The 21,371-nt window shown below is 47.9% G+C and overlaps 1 protein-coding gene across 2 annotated transcripts in view; it reads right to left on the reverse strand.

Annotated features, from left to right (window-relative positions):
• ANP32A (acidic nuclear phosphoprotein 32 family member A) overlaps positions 1–19,399 on the reverse strand; it is a 39,564-nt gene extending 20,165 nt beyond the window's left edge. For both annotated transcript variants that reach the window (XR_001306320.2, XM_003121759.6), the window contains exon 1: positions 16,615–19,399. Coding sequence is in view for 1 of the 2 variants with exons in the window: in XM_003121759.6 (XP_003121807.3) it covers positions 16,615–16,668 (54 nt within the window). In the remaining variant the exon portion in view is untranslated. The remainder of the gene's footprint in view (positions 1–16,614) is intronic.

A 21,371-nucleotide genomic window follows, 5' to 3' on the forward strand; every position in this document is an offset into this window, starting at 1 on the left:
AGAGAGACACAATATACACAATAGATACACAACATGCCACTCCAGATGAAGGCCTGATCTAATCCACTGAAGCCCAGATACAGAGAATAGCTAGTCCAAGGTCACCTCCATTATTTTTATCTTTTTAACTTTTTGAATAAGCAATACAGTCATTCTCATGGTTTCAAAACCAAAAAACTTAAGAAAACATACAGTTAATTCTCTCTCCCACCCTATCCAGTTAACTATCCCACCCATTAAAAATCCTCCCAGAGTTTGTTTACACATACACAAGCAAATTTAGAATCTTATTTTCTCTTTTATCCCAAATTAGTATATTATATATTGTTCTTTACCTTTTTTTTCATGAAGTTTGTGTAATATATAGTACATAAAAACCTTCCTTGTTTCTAATTTGCACTGTTTCATGGTGTACATGCACCACCATTTTTCTTAACTAGCCCCTGATTGATGAGTATTTGGGTTATTTCCAGTCTTCTGCTATAACAATGCTGCAATGTCCATAAGCCAGCACATATGCCATTTTGCATTCAACCAAAGAGCTAGAATCAGACCCCACTTCTGACCTGCTGGGCAACAGTCATAGAGACCTGGAGTTCCACAATCTAATGTGCTCACCACTATACCTATGTGGACAAGTTAACTCACCTCCGTCCATTCAATGCTATGACTTAGAACCTATGAATGCCAGGCACTGCGCCAGGCTCCAACAATAAAGGTATCCTTGCCTTCAGCCCCCAAAGTGTCCAGTCTGGGATGGACAAGCAGAAGGGACTGCTACAGCACACAGGGGCAAGTTCAGTGTGTCCTGAAGGCCATCTGACCTCTGTGGACCTGTGTCTCTATCTGGTAACGGAGTGGTCACACCTGTATCCTAGGGGCATTCTAAAGGATTCAAATGTGATGCTTGCCAAAAACCTAGCATGAAGCAAGGCTTGGAGCAGGTGCTCAACAAAGGGCAAGAAACACGGCACTGCCATGCCCATTCACAACACTTCCCCTTGGGAAAGGTGGAATGCATTGTTAGTTTTTGAAGTAGCACCTAAGCCCCAAGTTGTCTTAGGCAACTTTTATTGGAGGACGATTTGGACTTCCTCCCACTTTCCAGACCCTCTTTCACACTTTGAGGTATCCTAAGTACTTTCTCATTGGCATGCACAAGCCCTCATGTTTGAAGTATATTAGAGCTGTCAGTGGAAACCCAGACACACATATATTAAGACCCTGGCACAGAAAGGTCAGGACAGGCATATGGAAAGTTGATTTTGCTGGGATTTCCCTGATAGTGTAAAAGAATCATTTAAAGGGGAAAAAAAATCTAAAGGAGAAAAGTCACTGAACCTCACATTTACAATGTATTCTATTTCACAATAAAACAGTTTTAAAAGTCACAAGTTCTAGTATCATCTGTTTCACTTTCTTGGGGGAACAAATGCAGCAGATTTTAACAGAGAAGAGAAAGAAATGAAAGTTAGGAGTCTGAAGTTATTATTTCCATATTAGCAGCAGCCCTAAAGTGGCTGGGAGGAGGTAAGAGGTCAAAGTTAAGGTGTGAAGCCAGTGGCCTGGCTTTGTACCCAGCACTGCTCCACAGTACTATATGACCTTGAGCTAGACACTTCACTAGCTTTCTGAGCCTCATCTACGAAAGTGGGAATAATCCCATTCATTCTGTAGTCTTTCTATACAGATTAAGTAAGAATAAATATGGTGTCTGGCACCCAGATACTCAACAGTTAAAAACAAACAAAGCACATAAAGATACTATTTTCTCTCAATATTTAGCAGAAAGATGAAAATCTAGTGCCTTCCCTTTATAAGCTGAAAGCACAACAGTAAGCATCAAATTATCCAGCCCCCATAATACTGGGAAGCCAGATTCCTAACAGGCTGATTAATGAAGTCTTACTTCATCAGAAGCTCCTTTCATATTCATGCAAGATGCCTGCTTTTAGATGAAAACTCTCAGCCAATTAAGGCTCATCCCGGTCCTTGGGAGAGGTGGGTCATGGCTGGATTTGTGACCTGACTGTGGATTTCTCCCCTTAAAATAAGCCCTAGGGCCTCCAAGCCCGGCCTCACCACCCTTCATCAGAGGTTTCAGCAGGATCTCCTTTGCTCACCCAAAGCATCTGGCCCCTCAAACCAGGTGAGAGGGCCTGAAGGATCCAAATGGAACCCAAAAAGTAGCAGTCAAGAAACTATTTCAGAAGGACAGATGGAAATCCCACTGTGCCAGGCAGCGAGAGCCTGTGGTTACCCAAACTGGGCCACATCTCTGCTGAGACAGGAACAAGGCCAGTTCCAGGTGCTGAGCCCTTGCCTGGGGGGATGACTGGCGGTTACAGATGTGTTTCTGCTCCCCACTCTCCTCAACGTACTCAGCCACAAATGAGAAGGTAAACCTACCATTGTTAATAAACACAATTTGGAAGTACAAATCTTTAAAAAGCTAAGTCTCAAGAGGATAATAAAGGACATTCTGGGACGAAAAGGCAGAGGGTCAGTTGGCCTGGGGACACGCCTAAGGTTGAAAACAGGGAGTACTGGCCCATTACAGTTTGTCACTCTTTTGTTTCAGGTCAACTTTCCAATTAATCAGCTCATGAATTCAAGTCTTATCCTTTCTGGGCCTCAGCTTGCTCCTCAGCAAGAGAGTTCCTAGGTACCTCTACAGGTCCTGGCTCATGGGTGCCAGAAGTCTAGTGTAGGTTACTCGAGTCTTTGCTCAAATGCCACCTCCTCAGAGAAGCCTTCCTGGACCACCTAGTCCCTTTTAACACAGCTTTATGTTTCATGAGACCTATCACACCAGCAGTCATGCCTTTGATTGACTTATTAATGGTTTCCCTTGATGGAATGGAAGCCCCACAGGGGCAGCCCAAATAATGACCTTCTCCTGTTCACTGCTATATCCAGAATGCTCAGAACACAACTCACCACGTGGCAGGCATTCAATCAACGTGTAAAAATGAATGATCCTCCGCAGTATTTTCTATCTGCAGAAATCACCCTCCTAACTCTGGTTAACCTCAGGCCCTAGCCAGTCACTGCTGCTCATCAGGGACATCTGTGGCCATTTTAAGACTCCTGGGGCTAGCAAGGCATGCACTCAATATAAGTCTGGTTTTGGGCATAGTGGACACCTCAAAGCAGGATCCAGACCTCCCTGGAATCTAAGGCCATGCATCAACCTCACAGGTGCTTTTCCATTCCCACATCTGACCCACATGGGTGGCCACTTCTGACAATGACCACACTGGCCACTGGAACTAGGGAAAGATACCTGAACATCTACAAAGGCCAAGTATCTGAACCAAGTACCCCTCACTTTTGAGAAGCCAACATTCCATTTCTTCTCCCATGCCTACTGCTGTACCTCACCCCAAACAGAGGCCTCAGAGGGCCCTACACTAGAAGCCTCCCCAGACTCAGAAACCATACCTCAGCGTAAAAAAACACCAGCTCTCTCATCCAAGACACACAAAGGCTTGTCTGCAACAGAGCCACAAGCTAGATGGGAGCTCAGAGGAGAACCACTCATTATGGCAGCAGGCCAACCTCTGCAGAGGTTTCTTCAGGCCTCCCAGACAGCTGGGGAGCTTTACTCCAGTCCACGCCTGCCCACTCTCCCTGGGTTGCACAGGGGTACGCCTGAGAGCTTCCAGAGGGGAGGGGAAACATGCAGCAATGGAAGGAACGCCCCGGTGACTGTGATGGCCAGTTCCTGGCCCTCCATATGGAAGCGGCCCCTGTGCCAGAACAGACAGATCCTTCCCACTGGCCGCCAGGCGGGAGGCTGGAGGCCACATGACATCATTACAGAGCCTTCCTGATGCACCCAGCTGCAGGGGAGCTGTCCTGGGCTCTGGGAACACTCAGCGAGGCCCTCTGGCGAGGGGATTAAAGAGACACTGACCAAGCCAAGGGAAAGAGGGGCCATGATGCACACTCCAAGGAGGTGACCCCAGTGTCAGGAGAGAGAACACTACTGTGTGACCCGGAAGTCCCAGGATCTTACATCTTGACATCACCTGGGATGGACATAATTTGTTCCCATTATTCTAGTGAGTCAAGGAAGACTTCCTGGGGGAAACTTCTCAGGAGCCATTTGGATGAAAGACAAAGGCTTGAGAGGGGCAGACCTAGAGTTCTGCAGCCAGGAGGGAGTTGAGAGGCAAGTGGTACTACTGGTACAGAGCAAGACAGGCAGACAGCCCCTAACTCCTGATGGGCAGGGGTGCTAGAGCAGGGGACCTCTGTGCTTGGCTGATGTTGCTCCAGCTCCACCTCAACAAGAAGCCTGGGGCCCTTCTTGCCCTCGCCCACCCACCTGAGCAGCTCCAAGTGAGCCCTCCTAAGTACTCCCGCCACACACAAGCTCAGATAGTGAGCAAGGGCCTTCCTCAGTAGGGCTGTCTACACCATTCCAACAGCTCAATCAAGCCTAGGCTGGTCAGAATCTACTAAGCTTCAGGGGCTGTCCACAGTCCATACCTGGGATAAACCTTATTTCTCTCCATCCTGACAACAGCCCCTGGGAAACAGGTATTAGTGTTAGTCACCACTTTACAGGTCAGGCAGCTGAGGTTCAAAAAGGTGACCTGCCAGATATCCTCAAGTGATGGGGCTCAGGGGGTCCTGGCACAGCCCAATACCCCTGACTGCATGGCCCTTAGGTTCCCTCCTTTTTACAAAATATCCACTAGCCTCTCAGTTCCCTGAAGACCAAGGATGGATCAAATCCAGCCTTACTCAATAAATCCCGCTTAGCACTCATGAGATACCAGTAAACAAAAAATCACAAATGTGATGAGCAGGAATGCGGGCACATGTGAAATCTGTGTGGCCAGGGCAGGGCAGGGATGGGCAGGCTAAGAACCGGGTCCCAGCACCCCAGCAGGTTAAATCCTGCACCTGCTTTCCTCTTTGCTGTTTTCCTTGCTCCATTTTCCTCTCTCTTACATCCATTTGGTTTACTTCTTCCTACCTGCTGTGAAGTTCTGCACCCTGACTCAATGTGGCGGCACCCAGCCATGCTTTAGAGCTCACTTTAGAGCATTCTAAAAAGAGACTGGGCACCACCTTGGGAGACTGACTTGGTGGTTGGGTAGAGCCTGGGAATTTCTTAAAATGCTCCCCTGGTGGGTTCTGATGCACAGCTGGGGTTGAAATCTGCCTTACCAACCACACACCTTTCCTCCTGCCTAAGTGCCGTGTTAGCTATACCTCCCCAACTCTGCTACAGAAACTGGAAATGCCAGCTTTCTGTAACCCACTCCCCCCATATGCGTACCACCTCCCCCAGCCCAGAGCACAGATAATGAGATTCAATAAATTCTACCTGCTACACGGATACTTACAGAACATTCCTAATGTTGTGCTCACAGGTGAAAGTGGGCTCCCCTCACCCTCCCACCACAGCCCCAGCACCCGGCCTGTTGGTGAGGCAATAGCTCAGGGGAAAGTTGGTTATGTAGAATGAGTCTCTCCCCCAGCAATCCACTCCCAGCTCACTCACTCTCTCACTCATGCCCTTGGCAAAAGGTAGCAGAATCCACCGATCCAGAGCTTCTGGCCACTTCTGACTGTAGAGACTCAGCACAACTTTCTGAAGTGCCCCCATAGAAACACCGGCGGGCCTGTCTTCTCCAGGTTTCCCTGTGGTGATCAACTCCTGCCCTTCTAGCCTGCACAGATCCTGCCTCTGACAGATTTCCAGCCTGCAGGATAATAGGAGAGCACCTCCTCCCCCTTCCCTGACTCGCCCAAGTCCGCGGCCCATGGGATCCTCTCACCTGATTACTTCTGGGCCTTTCCAAGCATCTGCAGGAGTAGCCCAGGGGCTAGCCTTACTGGATCTTAAGAGACGACCTGAGGGAGCTTGGGTGTGTCTGTGCACACAGCCTGACCAGGCAGCACCCAGCTGACAGGCAGCAGCGGACACTTGATTTGCTGGGAGTCTCGGGCAGACCCGGATTTTCCCTGCTTATCAAAGAAGGGTGAGGAATGCGCTCCACTCCTACCCATCAACACCAGGGTTGGGAAGATCTTAATAAGGAAGGAGAGCTTGATAAGGCCCAGGCATTTCTTACATGGCATGAACTTTCATAACCAAATTAAAAATAACACAGGCAATTGACTGGAGGAGTGTGGTCTCCCAAGTGGATGGCCCCCAGACAATAGACTGGTGCAGGAAAAAAATACTCAGACGTTTAATATTTTTTAACTTATCTTTTTAATTTTGTTATGTTTCACAATATGCATATTTACATGAAGTGTATGTGAGTCACCTGTAACTAAAAGGTAGACATATTAGGGCTGGGGCTCAGGTTCACATTTTTACTGACATGGGATATAAAACCCAGAAAAATGTGAAAACCACTGGGCTGAGAAAGTGTGAATCAGGATGCGGGAGCTCACACCGACCCAAGGGAAAGCTGAGGACACCAAACCTCAGTGGATGCTTTGTTTCAGTGGCTTTGTGCCTGGCTCACCAGACCATGGGTGATGAAAATGACAAGAACGTGCAAAGACCATGGCTCCTTCACTCAACCAATACTTCTACAATGCCCGACACATGCCAAGTGCAGTGCTGAGCCCAAATAGGCCCCCTCAATCATGCAGCCTATGGGCTACGTGGGGACAGCAATGCTATTTCCAACACTCACATGCAGGAATATCTAATTACAAACTGAAGCTCTTTGAAGGAAATGTCTATAAGTGTTTTAGAATAAAAAAATGAGACCTAGAGCTAGAGGAGGGGTGGAGGATGAAGGAGATGGTAAAGATGATTAGATGTTAAGGACATGATGGTGGCAGTTCAAGCATAGAATGGATTCGAGAGCATCAATGCTGGTGAGTGAGGCCAGTGCAGTGGGAAGGGGGTGAGGAAAAAAAGAGGCAGTCCATGAAAAATCCTAGTTGTTCTTATTAAGGCTTCTGGACTTTATCCTAAGGACAATGGTGTATTTTAAGCACAAAGCGACACAATTACACTCACATTGTGGTAAGATCATTCTGGTTGAAGTCTGAAGCAAGGCTTCAAGGGGGCTGTGTGCAGCCCTTTGGACATGCCGACTCTGGGGACATTAGGGTTGAGACAGGTGCATCCTGGGCTTAGCCAAGAGGTCAGGCTGGAGGTGTAAACATCAGACCCCAGGCAGCACATAGCACCTGCAGCTGTCAGTGAGGAAGAAGAAGAGTCTGTAGGGAGGGAATACAGAAGAGAGCATTCAGAGACTGCGCTTGACCGAGTCCAATACTTCACAGCTGCAGGAGGGAGAGCAAAAGGACCCCGGAAACTGAGGAGTTGCCAAGGCTGTAGGAGAGCTCACCAGAGAAAGGGAGCAGTACTAGGGAACACACCTCATGAAGGTCAAGGGTAGGAAGGTCAAGGGCTGCTAAGGAGTCATGTAAAAGACAATAAAGGCTATTGGGATTTGGGGAGCAGTTCAGGAATTGGACTGAGGAGGCTGAGGTGTAAGAGAAGTCAGCAGGAAGTTACAGTCAGACACTTCAGGAAGTTTGAACATAAAAGGAAAAAGAGAAGTTCCCGTTGTGGCACAGCAGAAACAAATCCAACTAGCATCCATGAGGATGTGGGTTCAATCCCTGGCCTCGTTCAGTCGGTGGGGATCTGGTGTTGCCATAAGCTGTGGTGTAGGCCAGCAGCTGCAGTTCCAATTAGACCCCTAGCCTGGGAACTTCCCTTGCTGCAGGTGTGGCACTAAAAGGCAAGAACAATTTAAAAAAATAAAAATAAAAATAAAAAGGAAAGCAAGAGATACCCAGTAGCTAAAGAGACGATCAAGAGAATCTTCCTACTTGCTTTAAGATGGGAAAAACATCCCAAGCTTGAGAAGGACCCAAAGGAGAGCAGCTAGGTGCCCAGAAGGAAAAAGATAACTGAAGGGCAAAAGAGGTAAGACTCAAAGGACAGCTGAGCTGGGCATGGGTTTTGTCCGGGAATTTCTTAGGAAACCAAGAGATGTCCATTTTCTCTGTGAAGGGAAGGTTGCTGGCTGGGAAGGAGGGGTGGAGGGTGGCTGGGCAGTCAAGAGGAGTAGAGACTGAAGAAATAGTGGCTGAAGTAGTGACAATGCGCTGCCCAGGAAAAGGATGAATTGTGATATTACCCTCAGCAGAAACGACTTGGAATCTGGTGCTGGGGCTGCTCCATGATGTTTAGATGCTATAGCTACACTCAGATGCCACCCATTCCTGTTGAATTGCTTGTGGGGAAAAAACAACCTCTGCCATGTTTGAAACTCTAGCTTCTAACCTCTTTTTCCATTGAAACAAATGTTACTTTTTGATACAACGTGTCTATCCATAACATAAGCTTTTTTTTTTGTTAAAGTGAATGCCAACAATGGTGTTCTGGCAGAACATAACAATGACATCTAACATTTATTGAGTGCTTACTGTGTGCCAGACTGTGTTATAGGCACTATTACATCATCATTTTACAGCGCCAATGAGAAGGAGCACACCCAGGCAGTCCGAGGAGGCCAAGGCCAAAGACCTCCCCCTGCCCAACCCTCTCTTTCCCGCGTTGGAAAATGTCGGGGCTCCCAGTGCAGTGCACTGAGTGATGAGGGCAGCAGCGGGTGACGAGAGTAGAGAGGGGGTGGAAGAACATGCTTGGTAGAGGGCCACTCGCACAGCAAGGAAACTTGGAGGAATCACTACTGACCCTTGGTGGAACGATTTCACAAAACAGCAAATGGCATTCCCTCATTCCCCGAAAACAAACCACAAAATATCTGAGTGTGGGAATCTTAATATTCATCTTTTAATGTCTTTCAAACATTAACAAGTAATGAAATCGATTCATGGGTCAAAGCCAGAACACTTCTGTTAATGAAAAGTGTTTTACCCAAAATAAGGGAGCACATTGTCAGTTTCTGAGATAACCTGTGTGTGTATGTTTATACATACTGGGTAGTCATGTAAAACATAGATCTTACTATAGGAACGAAAAGTTTGAAAGTCACTGATCTCATTCAACGCTCTCATTTTAGAGTAAACAGAGGCCCAAAGAGGCCAAACAACATGTCCAAGTGTGTTAATCACAAAGCTGAGAACAGCACCCAAGTGTCTAATAGCTCTCTGGTAATTTCCTCACCAAACCGGAATCTCCAAATGTAAATCCCTATGGGAAAGACAGCCCAAACTTTAATCCACATTAGAGTAAATGATAGTGGGGTAAGTAAACTGATCTTTTAGATCTGCTGCCTGGAGCAAGTTTTGGTAAAAAAGGCACTAGATGAGTGCACCAGGGCAGCTGCAGAGCTGAAAGAAAATAAATTTGAGTGGAAACACAGGGGATGCAGGGTGTGGCCCTGTAGGCACTGGATGGGACCTGGTGCAGGGGGACAAAGACATCTTATCTCATTAACAAATGTTATCAGGACAACTGGTTCTATGCTGGGAGACTGCAGGGCTAGGGGTGCTTTGCTCATCACCATTTTACTAAATGAGAAGTTCTGAATAACAGATGCCCTCACAAGTTTCCATCCCTGCCAGACTCCATCTCTTTAATGAAAACATCCTTGTTGGGTTATTTATCATTTGTCATATAATTATAGTTCAATGTAATATAAGATTCAGACTCAGGTCCCTATTTCTCCAACTGTCTGTGGGAGGAAGGTGGTGGTGAATGAGATTGATGGAAGGTACTTCTTAGGAGACTAGAGCACTAGCTAGAGCAGAGGGTAGACAGGGCAAAATGTGTGTCCAGGGCAGGAGGGCATGGCATCTGTAAGGGAGTACCCCCTCTGGACACCAGAGTAATGAGCCTCCTCTTCACCAAGTTAGATTTCAGGCCAAACAACTGGGCCAAGCTCATTCGACCAGAGCTCATGTCCACTCAGCAACAAGCTTTCTGCTCCTTTCCTAAGTGATACACCAAGGTAGAGAGGGCAGGCACACTAGTAAGGAGATATCTGATAAGCATCCTACACAAATTCCATAAAGGATTACCAACAGCCCTGAGATTTTTATTTCAATATGGTATAATTAATACAAAACGAAGTTCTGGACAACCAGCCCCCATAGCTCAATCAGGTGCCTCTATTACAAATAAGGAGGCTTGTTTAAGTCTAGAGTAAGTCATCTTGAGAGGCTGGAGGTGCAGCAGCAGCCCAGAGAGGGAACTGGGTCTGTGGTTTGCTGTAAAGTACAGGCCACAGTTATGGTGACTGGGCCTGCTCCCCTTAGATTTATTGCCTCCTTCCTGGCCAGGCCAATCGTACATCTATTTCTTCCACTCATTAGCTCAGGCACAAGAGACTAGAAGTTGAAAGAAGGGCTCTGGAACTCAAAGCCACATTACTCTTGGTACATTCCCCAGGCAATATGCCCTGGTGGAAGAGGAGCAGGCCCAAACTAGAGATTCCAGGATTATCCGCAGGTTTTCAATGGTCTGTGCTCTGAGAGTCTGATGTCAGTCACCAGGTACACAGCTACTGCACCTTCTGGACCTCAAAGCTCAAACTGTTGCAGTTCAAAGTCCTTCCCTCTAGTTTTGAAGACATCTAAATCTTAAGGGTAACCATTTAACTACAAGATATACAAAAGCCTTTTGAAATATTTTGAATATGAAAGATAAAAAATTTCCATTGGTTACAGAGAATAACTTCTGAATAGAAGGAATGCTCAATTTTACACCAGCAGTAAGTACTACTTCTCTTCTTATGGATGTTCATGGATTGAAGCCAATTTCCACTACATATCAACTAGAGAAAGGGCACATGTAAAAGGCCTTGGAAAGACCCCCTTTAAGCACCACCAAAAAGAAAGGCTTGTCACATGCTTTAAAAAATTTTAACAATTAAAAAAAAAAATTTAGGGAGTTCCCATCATGGCTCAGCAAAAATGAATATGACTAGTATCCATGAGGATGCAGCTTTGATCCCTGGCCTTGCTCAGTGGCATAAGGATCCAGCATTGCTGTGAGCTGTGGTGTAGGTTGCAGACATGGCTCAGACCTGGTGTTGCTGTGGCTGTGGTGTAGGCTGGCAGCTATAGCTCTGATTCGACCCCTAGCCTGGGAATCTCCATATGCAGAGGGTGCATCCCTAAAAAGATAAAAATATAAAATAAAAATAAAAACCCAGATCCCAAAGTCCTTCCCCACAATCTACTAAACCAGAGATTATCAAACTTCTGTAAAGAGCCAAACAGTAAACTTTACCTAGAGGTAATATTGACAGTACTACATAGGCACTTTTTTTATTGTAAGAAAACACATTTCTACAATTATTGATAAAATACAAAATATATAATAAGTACAATTTTTTTGGTAATAAAGGTCTAAGGAGATAAGAATTCTTTGCAGGGGGAAGGGGGATAATAACATTTCACTTAATTGGGATTCAAAGTGTTCCACATCATCAAATTGATTGCAATGTTTACACGTACTAATTAATTATTCTTAGCTCATGATACAAAAACAGGCAGCTCACCCAAAATTTGGCAATGCCAGTACTAAACCAATGCCTAGCAGTGGAGCCAGGAACCTGCATTCTACATGCTTCCCAGGTGATTCTGGTAAGAGGCCACTGAGGACCCAATATAGTCTATCCAATTTTCAAAGTCCCTACTGTTTTACAATGGGGGAACCCAACAGTGAAGAGTACTGGCTGTCTGACCTTCTCTCCCAACCTGGATGATTCACCCCTGCAACCGAGACGACATAGCCTTGCCTGGCCTACCCTTGAGGAGTTGGGGGAGGATTAAGTGAGATGATCCATAAAGTGTTATTGGTAAACTAGGTCCTAGAAACTAAGGACATGCCAATTCTGTTCAGCTTTTGGTCTGTAGATGGAGACTGATGAAAGTGGAAAACACATTACATGCATGATCCCATACACACCACTGAGTGGCTCCTGCTTATCTTCTCATTACTCAAAATGTGTCCCCCGACACCTAAAAGGCCAGATTCATTTCAGCCTAACCAGATGTGTTGTGCTAACCCAAAGTAGGAAAGTGTAATATGGCTTCCCCCTTAAAACCGCAATCCACAGAGTCTCTGATCCTGACCACCTACCTCAGTATCTTCAACCCAGAGGCTACCCAGGCTTCTCTCTCATAAGGTGGCTCCATTTTAAAGCCAAAGAAAAAGCTCTTTCCCACCGTATATTACAAATAAGGGGGCTTCAGGGGAGGCAGTAAAGAGTGCAGGTTGAGTATGCAGACTGCCTGTGATAACATCTTTATGCCTCAATCTCCTATGTGTGATATAAGGATAATAGGAGTACCTGCCTCACAGTGCTGCTGTGGGGACCAAATTAATTGATTTGTGTAATCCACTTACAACTGCCCCAGGCATAGCATGGGTACTATATAAGCACCAGCTATTGTTGTTTTTCTCTAAACCCTAGAAAAGCTCAAAGTTGTGCCTCATCACACTCCAATATCTCTCTGAGAATAACACTATCACACACTGAGCACCCGAGGGACAGATCAGGCCGGTTTTGTCACTGACTCATTAAATGAGATTATTAGTCCCATTTTACAAGCGAGGAAATCAAGGATCAAAGAGGCAGGTTAACTTATCTTTTGTGGCAGGAAGCATTCAAACTCAGGCCTGCATGGTTCCACTACCCAGCTTCACTGTGAACCCCTCAGGCTCAACACTACCATCAAGAACGGGAATCCAGTAACAAAACAGTACTGACCATGACTATAGGGAACTCATGCTCAATTTTCTGCCCCTGGATCCCTGGTAGGCTTGCATAAACTGGAGTTAATATCAGGCTACTTGAACCCAATTAGGCAGTAAGTCAGTCTGGAAAACATCATGCGATGTATTCCAAAGGTCAAAGTTAAACCTTACTTTCTGGGCAGCCTTAGTCGGGCACTGCCTTGAAAGTCTCCATGCAGACGTCTAGTAGAGTTTAACCAATGAGGTGCTTAACCAGCATCCATATCAACTTTTAAAAAGTCCCAGAGAGACTTCAGCGACGCGATGCCCTTCCTGGCTCTGGAGTCAAGAGCCAGAGAAAGGTGGTTGGAAAAAGACATTTACTTTTTAAAAGGCAAACCTTACTCCCTATTCTTTTCCGTTTAGGGTTACTTTTACTACTGTAGCTGCCTTCCCTTGGGCACAAATAAAAGGGGGAGGAGCAGAAAAAGAGCAAGGGGGCCTCCCCTAGCAGCCAGCAGGGCGCTGCAACACCCACCTGAAACGCGGAGCGCGACCTACCTTCCCGGAGAGCCCAGCCCCTGAGGGCGTTTCCCCAACGCATCAACTCGTCCCTCCCGGGTAAACGGCTGCCTTCTTGGCTTCAGTCAGGGCCGCTAGAGTCGCGTGCGCACCCGCCTCCCCCAAAAGAAACCTCTTGTTTAATTTCTCCCCCCACCCTCCTATCACTTCCGCCAAAGAGCAAACACCAGGGCGATCCGTTCGTCTTTAGGGCCACATTTAACTACGGCTAAAACGCCTGCAGGAGGAAGGGCGAGATACTGGCGAGAAGAGGGGCGGGGGAGGCAGAGAACGCGCCGGGGGGTGGGGGGAGCACTCGCAGGGAGGATCGTCACCCTACGGAGCCACGGCCGCCGCGGCGCTCCAGCAGAGCCTCAGGCAGTTGGCACAGGGAGGGGACCGGCATGGGGGCCCAGAGTACAACTGGGGGGGGTGGTCCCTGGGACCGGCTCCCCCTGCTGTCTCCAGGTCCGGGGCCGTCGGGGCGATGGCGCAAGAGTCTGCGTCCCCCCCCCAACAGCGACAACAGCCACGGTGACAAAATGGCAGCCCGGCGCCCAGCAGTCGTGCCACAGGCGACCAGGACCCTGGCGGCCGTCCCTGCCCCCCCCATAACGCCTCGGCGCCCCTTCGGATTCGGCCTCGGGCGGCTTCGGCCGTTAAAAAAACAACAATAATAAATAAAACACCTTGAGCTCAAAACCAGCTCGGAAAGCCAAAAGGCCCGCCCGGGGGCCAGCCCGGCGCGGCCGCGACCCGACCTGCGCGCACAGGGCCAGGCCACCCGGTCGCCTGCCAACCAGCCCGCACCCCGCGCCACATGGAGCCTGGCGCCCGCATTCGGAGCCCCGCGCTCGGCGCCGGCCGCGCCATGGGGGAGGGGCGGGGCGGGCCGCGCGAGACCCGGGAAACATGGCTGCTCGTCCTATTTCGGCGTCGCGGCGTGGCCACCGGCCCTCGGATCAGAGTTGGGAGAGGCTCCGAAGGTGGGTGTGAGGGGACCCGGGGGAGAGCACGGCGGGGAGGGGCGCAGGGGGAGTTCTCCGGGAGCTATTTATCTTAAGAACGTTTAAAAAGACCAGTTTCTCCTCCCCCACCCCTTTTGTCCCTCATTAGCTAGCTTTCTCCCCCTCCTCCCCAAACGGGCAGAAAGTGCCCCCTCCACCCTCACCCGCGCCCCACCCCGCCTCAAGGCAGGGGGCAGGCGTGTGGGCCGGGAGGCTCGGAGGCGAGGGGGCGAAGCGTGAGAAATCGCTCCCAGTTCGGCGCGGCGCGCTCCCCTCCCCCAGCACACACTCGGCGAAGTTTAAAGAGCCGGTTCGACCCGCTTTCGATCTCGCTCCCAGTTGGCCAGCAGCGGGGATGGGGTAGGCCGGGCGAACCGCGCCTCCACACCCTCCCGCCGCGACCCCGACCCCCTACTCGGCGCCCTTCCCCCTCCGCACGGGGGGCTTCCGGAAAGTACGCGGGAAGCCCGCGGCTCGGGCCCCCTCCCCCATCACCACACCCAGCCCCCCAGTCCTCCGGCTCCGGGTCCAAGCTGGGATGAAACCGGCCAGAGAAAGGCAAACCGCCGGCAAATTGTTCGCGGAAACTCCTGCGTCCTCGGGCGGGCAACCCCTCCCCTCCCTCCGCCACCCCCTCCCCGCCCTGCGCGCCATAAGGCACTGCACGTCGACAGTCCACAGCTGCGTTATGATGGGGGGGCACAAAAAGGATCTTGTTTTCAAAAGTCTCACTCAGGTTTGGGGGAGGAACTAGAGAAAAGAGGAAGCAAGGCCTGCCTCCGCCAGGGATTCGGGTTTTAACGGGCTGAAGCGGCGACAGGTCAGCGCACAGTGCTACCCAAACTCCCAACTCTGTGGAACCCCGGCCACCCGGGCTGGGGGTGCGGGGTTCCTCCGCCCGCGCTCCGCTTGTCCCGGGAGGTGCCACGAGGGCAGTCGGCCAGCGTCTCCACCCCAGACCCTGGGTCTCCTCCGCTGAGCCGCCAACTCACATAAAACACTGAAAGCGAGAGGGAGACAGAAATAAAAACGGGTGTTCGTTCGAGTAACCCACCCTCACCTTTCCCCTCCTTAGGGGTGGGCTTTGGCCAGAGCCTCCGGGTTCCCATCCGTGTAAGTTTCCTCTGGCCGTACTCGCGCCTCTGCCCAATCAATAACGGCGACGGGAAGGCAAACTCCCATCCCGGAGCTGCGTGTCTGTTATGCCCGCATAAATCTGGACCCAGCCAATACCCACCACGGGCACCAGCTCTGGGCAGCTCGCGTCCTGACAAAGTTTCCCGGGCCCATTTATTAACCCGTCGCCGAATGGCTGCCAAGGAGCCCACCCTAGAGACAAGACAGGCCAGGGGTCGGTGCCGGGGGGCGCCACGGCTCGAAGGCTGGCACCTTAGGGAGGCTGGAAGGAGCAAGGGGGAGAGGGAGGACCTGGACTTAGCCTTTGGGTAACTTGCAGTAGCGATCGCGCGAGGTGGGGAGGCGCGGGGATTATCTGTGCCTTTGCACGTTCGAAAATCCCTCCCCCCCCTTCTTCCAATTTATCTTCCCTTCAGAAGGAAAGGAAGAAACATCAGCATCTGGCCCGAAGGTGGGGTGGAAAGAGTGAGGGAGAAAGAGGAGGAGAGGAAAGGAGGCAGAGAAAGGGAGGGAGGGAGAGAAAGGGCGCGTTCACGAACACTACAAAGTTACAAATATGGCTCCCCCGTCTCTCGCCTCATCACTGCAAAGAAATGAAGACGCACTTTAAACTCGAGCCATTCCCAACTCCGCTGCAGCCCCCTCCCCATGCGCTCTCCCCAGGGGCCTCGGCCCACATTTATCAGAAACTAAACCGGACTCGCGAAGCCCAAAACTTATTGTGTGTGTGCGAGCGAGAGAGAGAGAGAGAGAGACGGAGAGAGAGGGAGAAAGGGAGGGGGAAGGCGCGGGAGGGGGGAGGAAGGGGGGATTCATTTATAAAATATAAAACCCCCTTTTTTTGTTGTTAAATCCAGGAGGCAGCCCCTCTCCTCCTCCTCCCTCGTTAATCTTTCCCCTAGACGGAGTCACGCGAGCAGCGAGCTCAGAGGGTTATTCTGCCTCATTCTCTCCGACCCAAACGCGTGCGCCCGCTGGCCCCCGATGGGTGCACACTCGCACGCACACTCTCGCACCCACACTCGCACACGCGGGAGCACACGCACAGGTAGTCACACACCAAGGGCAGCGGCGGCGACAGCCAGAAAATGATCGGATGGCATTGCAACCCCCCAACCTTGCAATTCATTTGCAGTCCGACCCCCAAACCCACATCTCCTAGGCGCCCCCCCCAAAAAAAGTGCCTCCCCCCAACGCACACACACACACACAAAGTAGGAGAATGGACCGACAGAGATATTTTTGGCAAATGCTCACATCAGAGGGCGTCCTGTTCCGCAGCTCTAAATGAATCCGTTTGTCCATCTCCATCTCTCGCGCTCTCTCTCTGCAGAGGCTCCCGCGCCGGCGGAATTCAATCAATAAACCCCGAACCCACGGCCGCGCGTTTTAGGACTTTGAAGGCTCAACCAGCTCCGCTCGGTTCTCGAGCCCCCAGCACCCGCGGCGCACACTAACCTGATCACCGTGGAGGCGGGATCGGCGGCTCCGCGGACGAGTGGCAGCGGCCTTAGCCAATCGCCGCCGAGGGTCTCCGGGCAACAACGAATGGTGGCGGAGGCGGGGGGGAAGGGACCAATGGGCGGGCTGCGCAGCCGGCCAGGGAGGCTCAGCCATTTGGTTGTGGTACCGGAGACGGACCCCTTTAGATTTCGGGGCGGCTGAGGAGCGCGGCGGCAGCTCGGTTGCTGAGCTAGGGGGGTGGGCGGAATGGCGGGGGAAGGGAAGGTGACTGTGCCTGGAGGGCCAAGCCGCCCGGCCTCACCAGCCCCGCAGCCGCCTCAGCGTTTGGCCGGGGGCGGGGCCGCAGGTGCGTTATATGAAAGGGAGGGGCGCGGCCGGAGGGGCCGGGGGTTGGGGTTCTCGCCGGGCGGAGGGCTTCGCGGGGTCGCCCTGGGCCTACCCTCGCCCCTCCACTGGGTTGTGGAAAGAGGCAGGCAGTGCGAGGCCTGGGGGCAGCGGACTGCCCCGCGGGCGGGCGGATGAAAGGCCTGGAAAGAGGGGGAGGGGTCAAGGGTGCAGTGGGGGGAGGGGTGGTCTTTTTCTGGGTCCTTTGGGCCGAGCTAGTGGAGGGTGGCTGCTGCCCCCATCTCTTTTGCGGGTTCCAACCCCTGAGCTACAGCCCACAGCCCGCGCGCCCCTTCGCCTCCCGCCTCGTCGTAGTCCAGCCATGGCCATCGTAGTCCCTCGCATACTTCAGTAAATAAAAAGCAAGGTGCGTCCACCTTTGGGTGACTTAACCTCTCGGTCTCGACCCTCTGCATGGAGGGGCATTTCAGTTTGCTGTTTTACTAGCTTGGAAGGAATGATCACCAAAAGGCACACAGGATCTTAGTCAATAAGTGAATGAAGAGCAGGGACTAAAAATTGATACTGAATATATTGAATATTTTAAATAAATGAAAAGGAAGGTGCTTGTAACTCCTGGTTTTCTGGACCAAAAATAATTTATGGGCTTTATTGACCTGGTGAAATAAAACGGCGCACAGTTTATTTTAATCGTCCACCTGAGTCATTTGGTTCAATTTGGGTTGCCAAAGAAGCTCTGTTTGGAGCACTTTCTCCAAGTTGTACGGTTTGCTTGCTTTGGATTTTTTTTGAATCACATTGGTTGTAAGAGACCTTAAAGCCTTAATTCCCACTTGATTACCAACTTCCGTGCTAGGACCTTGTTGTGTACTAAGTTGGCTGCCTGTGTCTGTTAATAAATCATGGGGATTGTTGTCAACAAGGACAGATACATCTCCACAAAACTGTTTTTCCATTCTTTTATTTCTACACAGCTACGCTCTTCCTCCTCATACACTCCGAGGTAGTTCTTTTGGATACATTGTGTTTATTTTTCAGGGATGTAGGTTCAAGTGAGATACACCAATATGTATGTTGCAAATTTGAGATGTTACGTAACACCAATACAGTTTCATTCTTGAGCATATAAAAGTTAGGAAGAAATAAAAAGTGGCAGAATGTAAGTAAAAGTCACATATAGAATGCTTACACCGAGGGAAGAAACAGTGGTAACTAATATTGTAACCTGATGGATTGCAAATGTGAGATCCTGAAGCTAAGCATTTTACTCAGTAAATTCTTCTTTCAGATAAAATATTAAGTGGGATTTGAAAAGTGATCATGTTTACTCTTAAGTAGCTGGGAAATGCAAGATAAAAATGGGAAGTCATTGTTTTATTTCATCTGGGTATGTTATATATACTTGTTGACTTATTGACGTATCAGTCTTCCTCAGTTTTGTTAATCTTATTAAAGTCCATTTGTGTAGTTGGAATTTATTCTTTTTAAAATTGTATTGACTTCGTTATTAAACATATTGGGACCCCGAATAACCTCTTTGCCAGAGTCAGTTCCTATTTCTGGATGTGGTATTTAAGGTTGTTTTAAAACAGAGCTCTTCATCACAAACACATTAAACCAATATGATGTATAGGAATCTATATAACACAGGAGTCATGAAGTTTATGTCCTCTTTGGTGGTAAATGTTCATCTTCAATTTAAAAATTTGATCACAACTAAATCCACACTGCTAGCAATGTGATAATATGGGACAGTGCCTTTCCAGAGAAGTAATCCCTTAAAAGCCAACCAATCAAATGCTAAGATGTCCCCCATCCAGCTCTGCCATTCGGAAGCAAATAGCTCACTTTATGGAACAAAGACTGGAGAGAATAAAGCCCAAATCTTGGTTAAAAAGAGTGTCCAGGAACAAGTTAGAATCAAAAAAGTCATGACTTGATTACTAGTCAAACAGTTGTTTTAGATATAACAGCTTTTGTACTGGTTTTGGAAAACTGAAAGAGGCTTCCTTAGGAGTTCCTGTCATGGCACAGCAGAAACGAATCCCACTAGAAACCATGACGTTGTGGGTTTGATCCCTGGCCTTGCTCAGTGGGTTAAGGATCCAGCATTGCCATGAGCTATGGTGTAGGTGGCAGATGTGGCTCGGATTTTTGCTGTGGCTGTGGCTGGCAGCTTTATCTCCAATTAGACCCCTAGCCCAAGAAGTTTCATATGCCATGGGTGCAGCCCTACAAAGCAAAAAAAAAAAAAAAAAAAAAAAGGCTTCACTGGATGTCAATTATTACAGAAGTTGAAATATCCAAACAGTATATAGCTAATTGAAAACTTACCATCTTTCCAACATACTTTGAAAGAAGATATTTTTCTCTCACTTTCACAAATAGATTTGTTTGTAGTTTATTCCCAAGAAATTTTTAGTGATTTAGATTTTTGAAATTGTTATTATCAAAAGGATATAGGAATATAGCTCAGCCAGAGCTGTGCCATATGCCTCATGCTACTTGATCGAAAATCAAAATAACAAGTGAACATTGCCTTTATATTCCCTGTTTTATCCAGTTGTTTCTTAAATCCATTTCATTGCAAACTGAAGGAAATAAATGCCCTTGAAAGGCTTTGAATATCAGAGATACAGTAAGAATAAATTCCATGTCAGGGAATCTTGGCTGAATTTTGATGTGGAGTGGGAAGAAGATGAGTTCCTAACTCTCAAGTGATTCCACAATGGGAGTTAAGGTTATAAAAAATGTAGTCTGTAACCTCCAGGACTGGATTTGATTCACACTAAGAAGAATAAATGAGATACAATTCAAAGGTTTGAACCCCTAGGGAGAAAGATGGCATTCAAGTAAGGAAAGATATCTGACTGCTTTCCAGAATATTTCCTTCAAGAACCACTCCAAACAAACGAGCAGCCAGCCTATCTTATTCTCTAAGAAGTATGAGCAATGGGCATCCTTAGCCTCTTGATACATTTTGGAAAGTACTGTTTTATAAGTAATCCACATTGATGCTGCTACCATTTAAACTCATTTGCCCTTGTTTGGTCTCTAAAGATGGAGACCCGCTGGTTAGCATACTTTTATGAGTCGCGTTAATGTATTCACCGTTCAGCTTTTGTTCTTCAGCTTGAATCACATACATTGGAACCTGGCCATAGGACCTTTTCACCTCCATCATGGTTCTGCTGCCTGTACCTCAAAAGACAATGATACGGAAAGACTCCAGCTTATTTATGTTCTCTTTTGTCTTTCTATATAAATAGCTTTTAGAAATGTAGATTATTCTTTTGAAATTCATGGTAACAAACGTGAAGACTACTGCATTGAGATTTGAATAGCAAAGGCATATTGAAGTCCAGGATCTGAAAGGTTAACTATTCTTAATTCTTTTGCTTAATAAAGCATTGGATGATTTTATTTTTCAAATTATTGAATAACTACCTTATCAATGTGTTGGTCATGGAGAAAAAGCACTGTCAGATAAAAATAATCATTGTATGTGATTTTTTTAAATTAATAGCAAAAAATCAGAGAAGCAACTCACAGTTTATTTTGAAAAGAAAAACAACCAAACAACAAACCCTATAGTCTACACACTTGTTTGGAACTCACTAGAGATTTTGTGAGTCTGTTTCTTAAATGTATTACAGGTAATTTGGGGGAAGCAATAAGAGGAAAGTCTGTTTACCATCCACCAGGAAGAAAAACCATAGTGATAGGCTCTTATTTTTAGTTTTAAAATATAGTTATAAAGGAAAAAATAGAGGTTTTAAAGGCAATGGAATGAGGAGCCATAGGGCAAGACTGACTGAGGGCATCCTAGGTTGGAAAAAAAATAGAAATGCAATTAATTTAAAACTACTAGTTCATTTTAATCTATCTGGCATTGAAGTTTATGAAGAAAAGAGTATTATACTAAAGTCTATTAAGATGTAAGAGGTAGAGAACAGACTTTCTAAGAACTTTTAATATATTTACTGTCAGCAAATACTGTTTATAAGCTTAAGCATACAGAGTAAAATTGTCCTCTCAGATTACCTACTTTTAATGGCAGTTATTATTTGTTCCTATAAGTAATTATTAAGATATATATATATATTCTATAGTTCTTCTTAGAGATCAATTTAATGCATTCTGAGAAATTAGTAATTTTAATATTAAATCCAGTGGAAATATTAGGCCCTTATGGAAGTATACTT

Source organism: Sus scrofa, chromosome 1 (genome assembly GCF_000003025.6).
Source record: "Sus scrofa isolate TJ Tabasco breed Duroc chromosome 1, Sscrofa11.1, whole genome shotgun sequence".
Lineage (NCBI taxonomy): Eukaryota > Metazoa > Chordata > Mammalia > Artiodactyla > Suidae > Sus > Sus scrofa.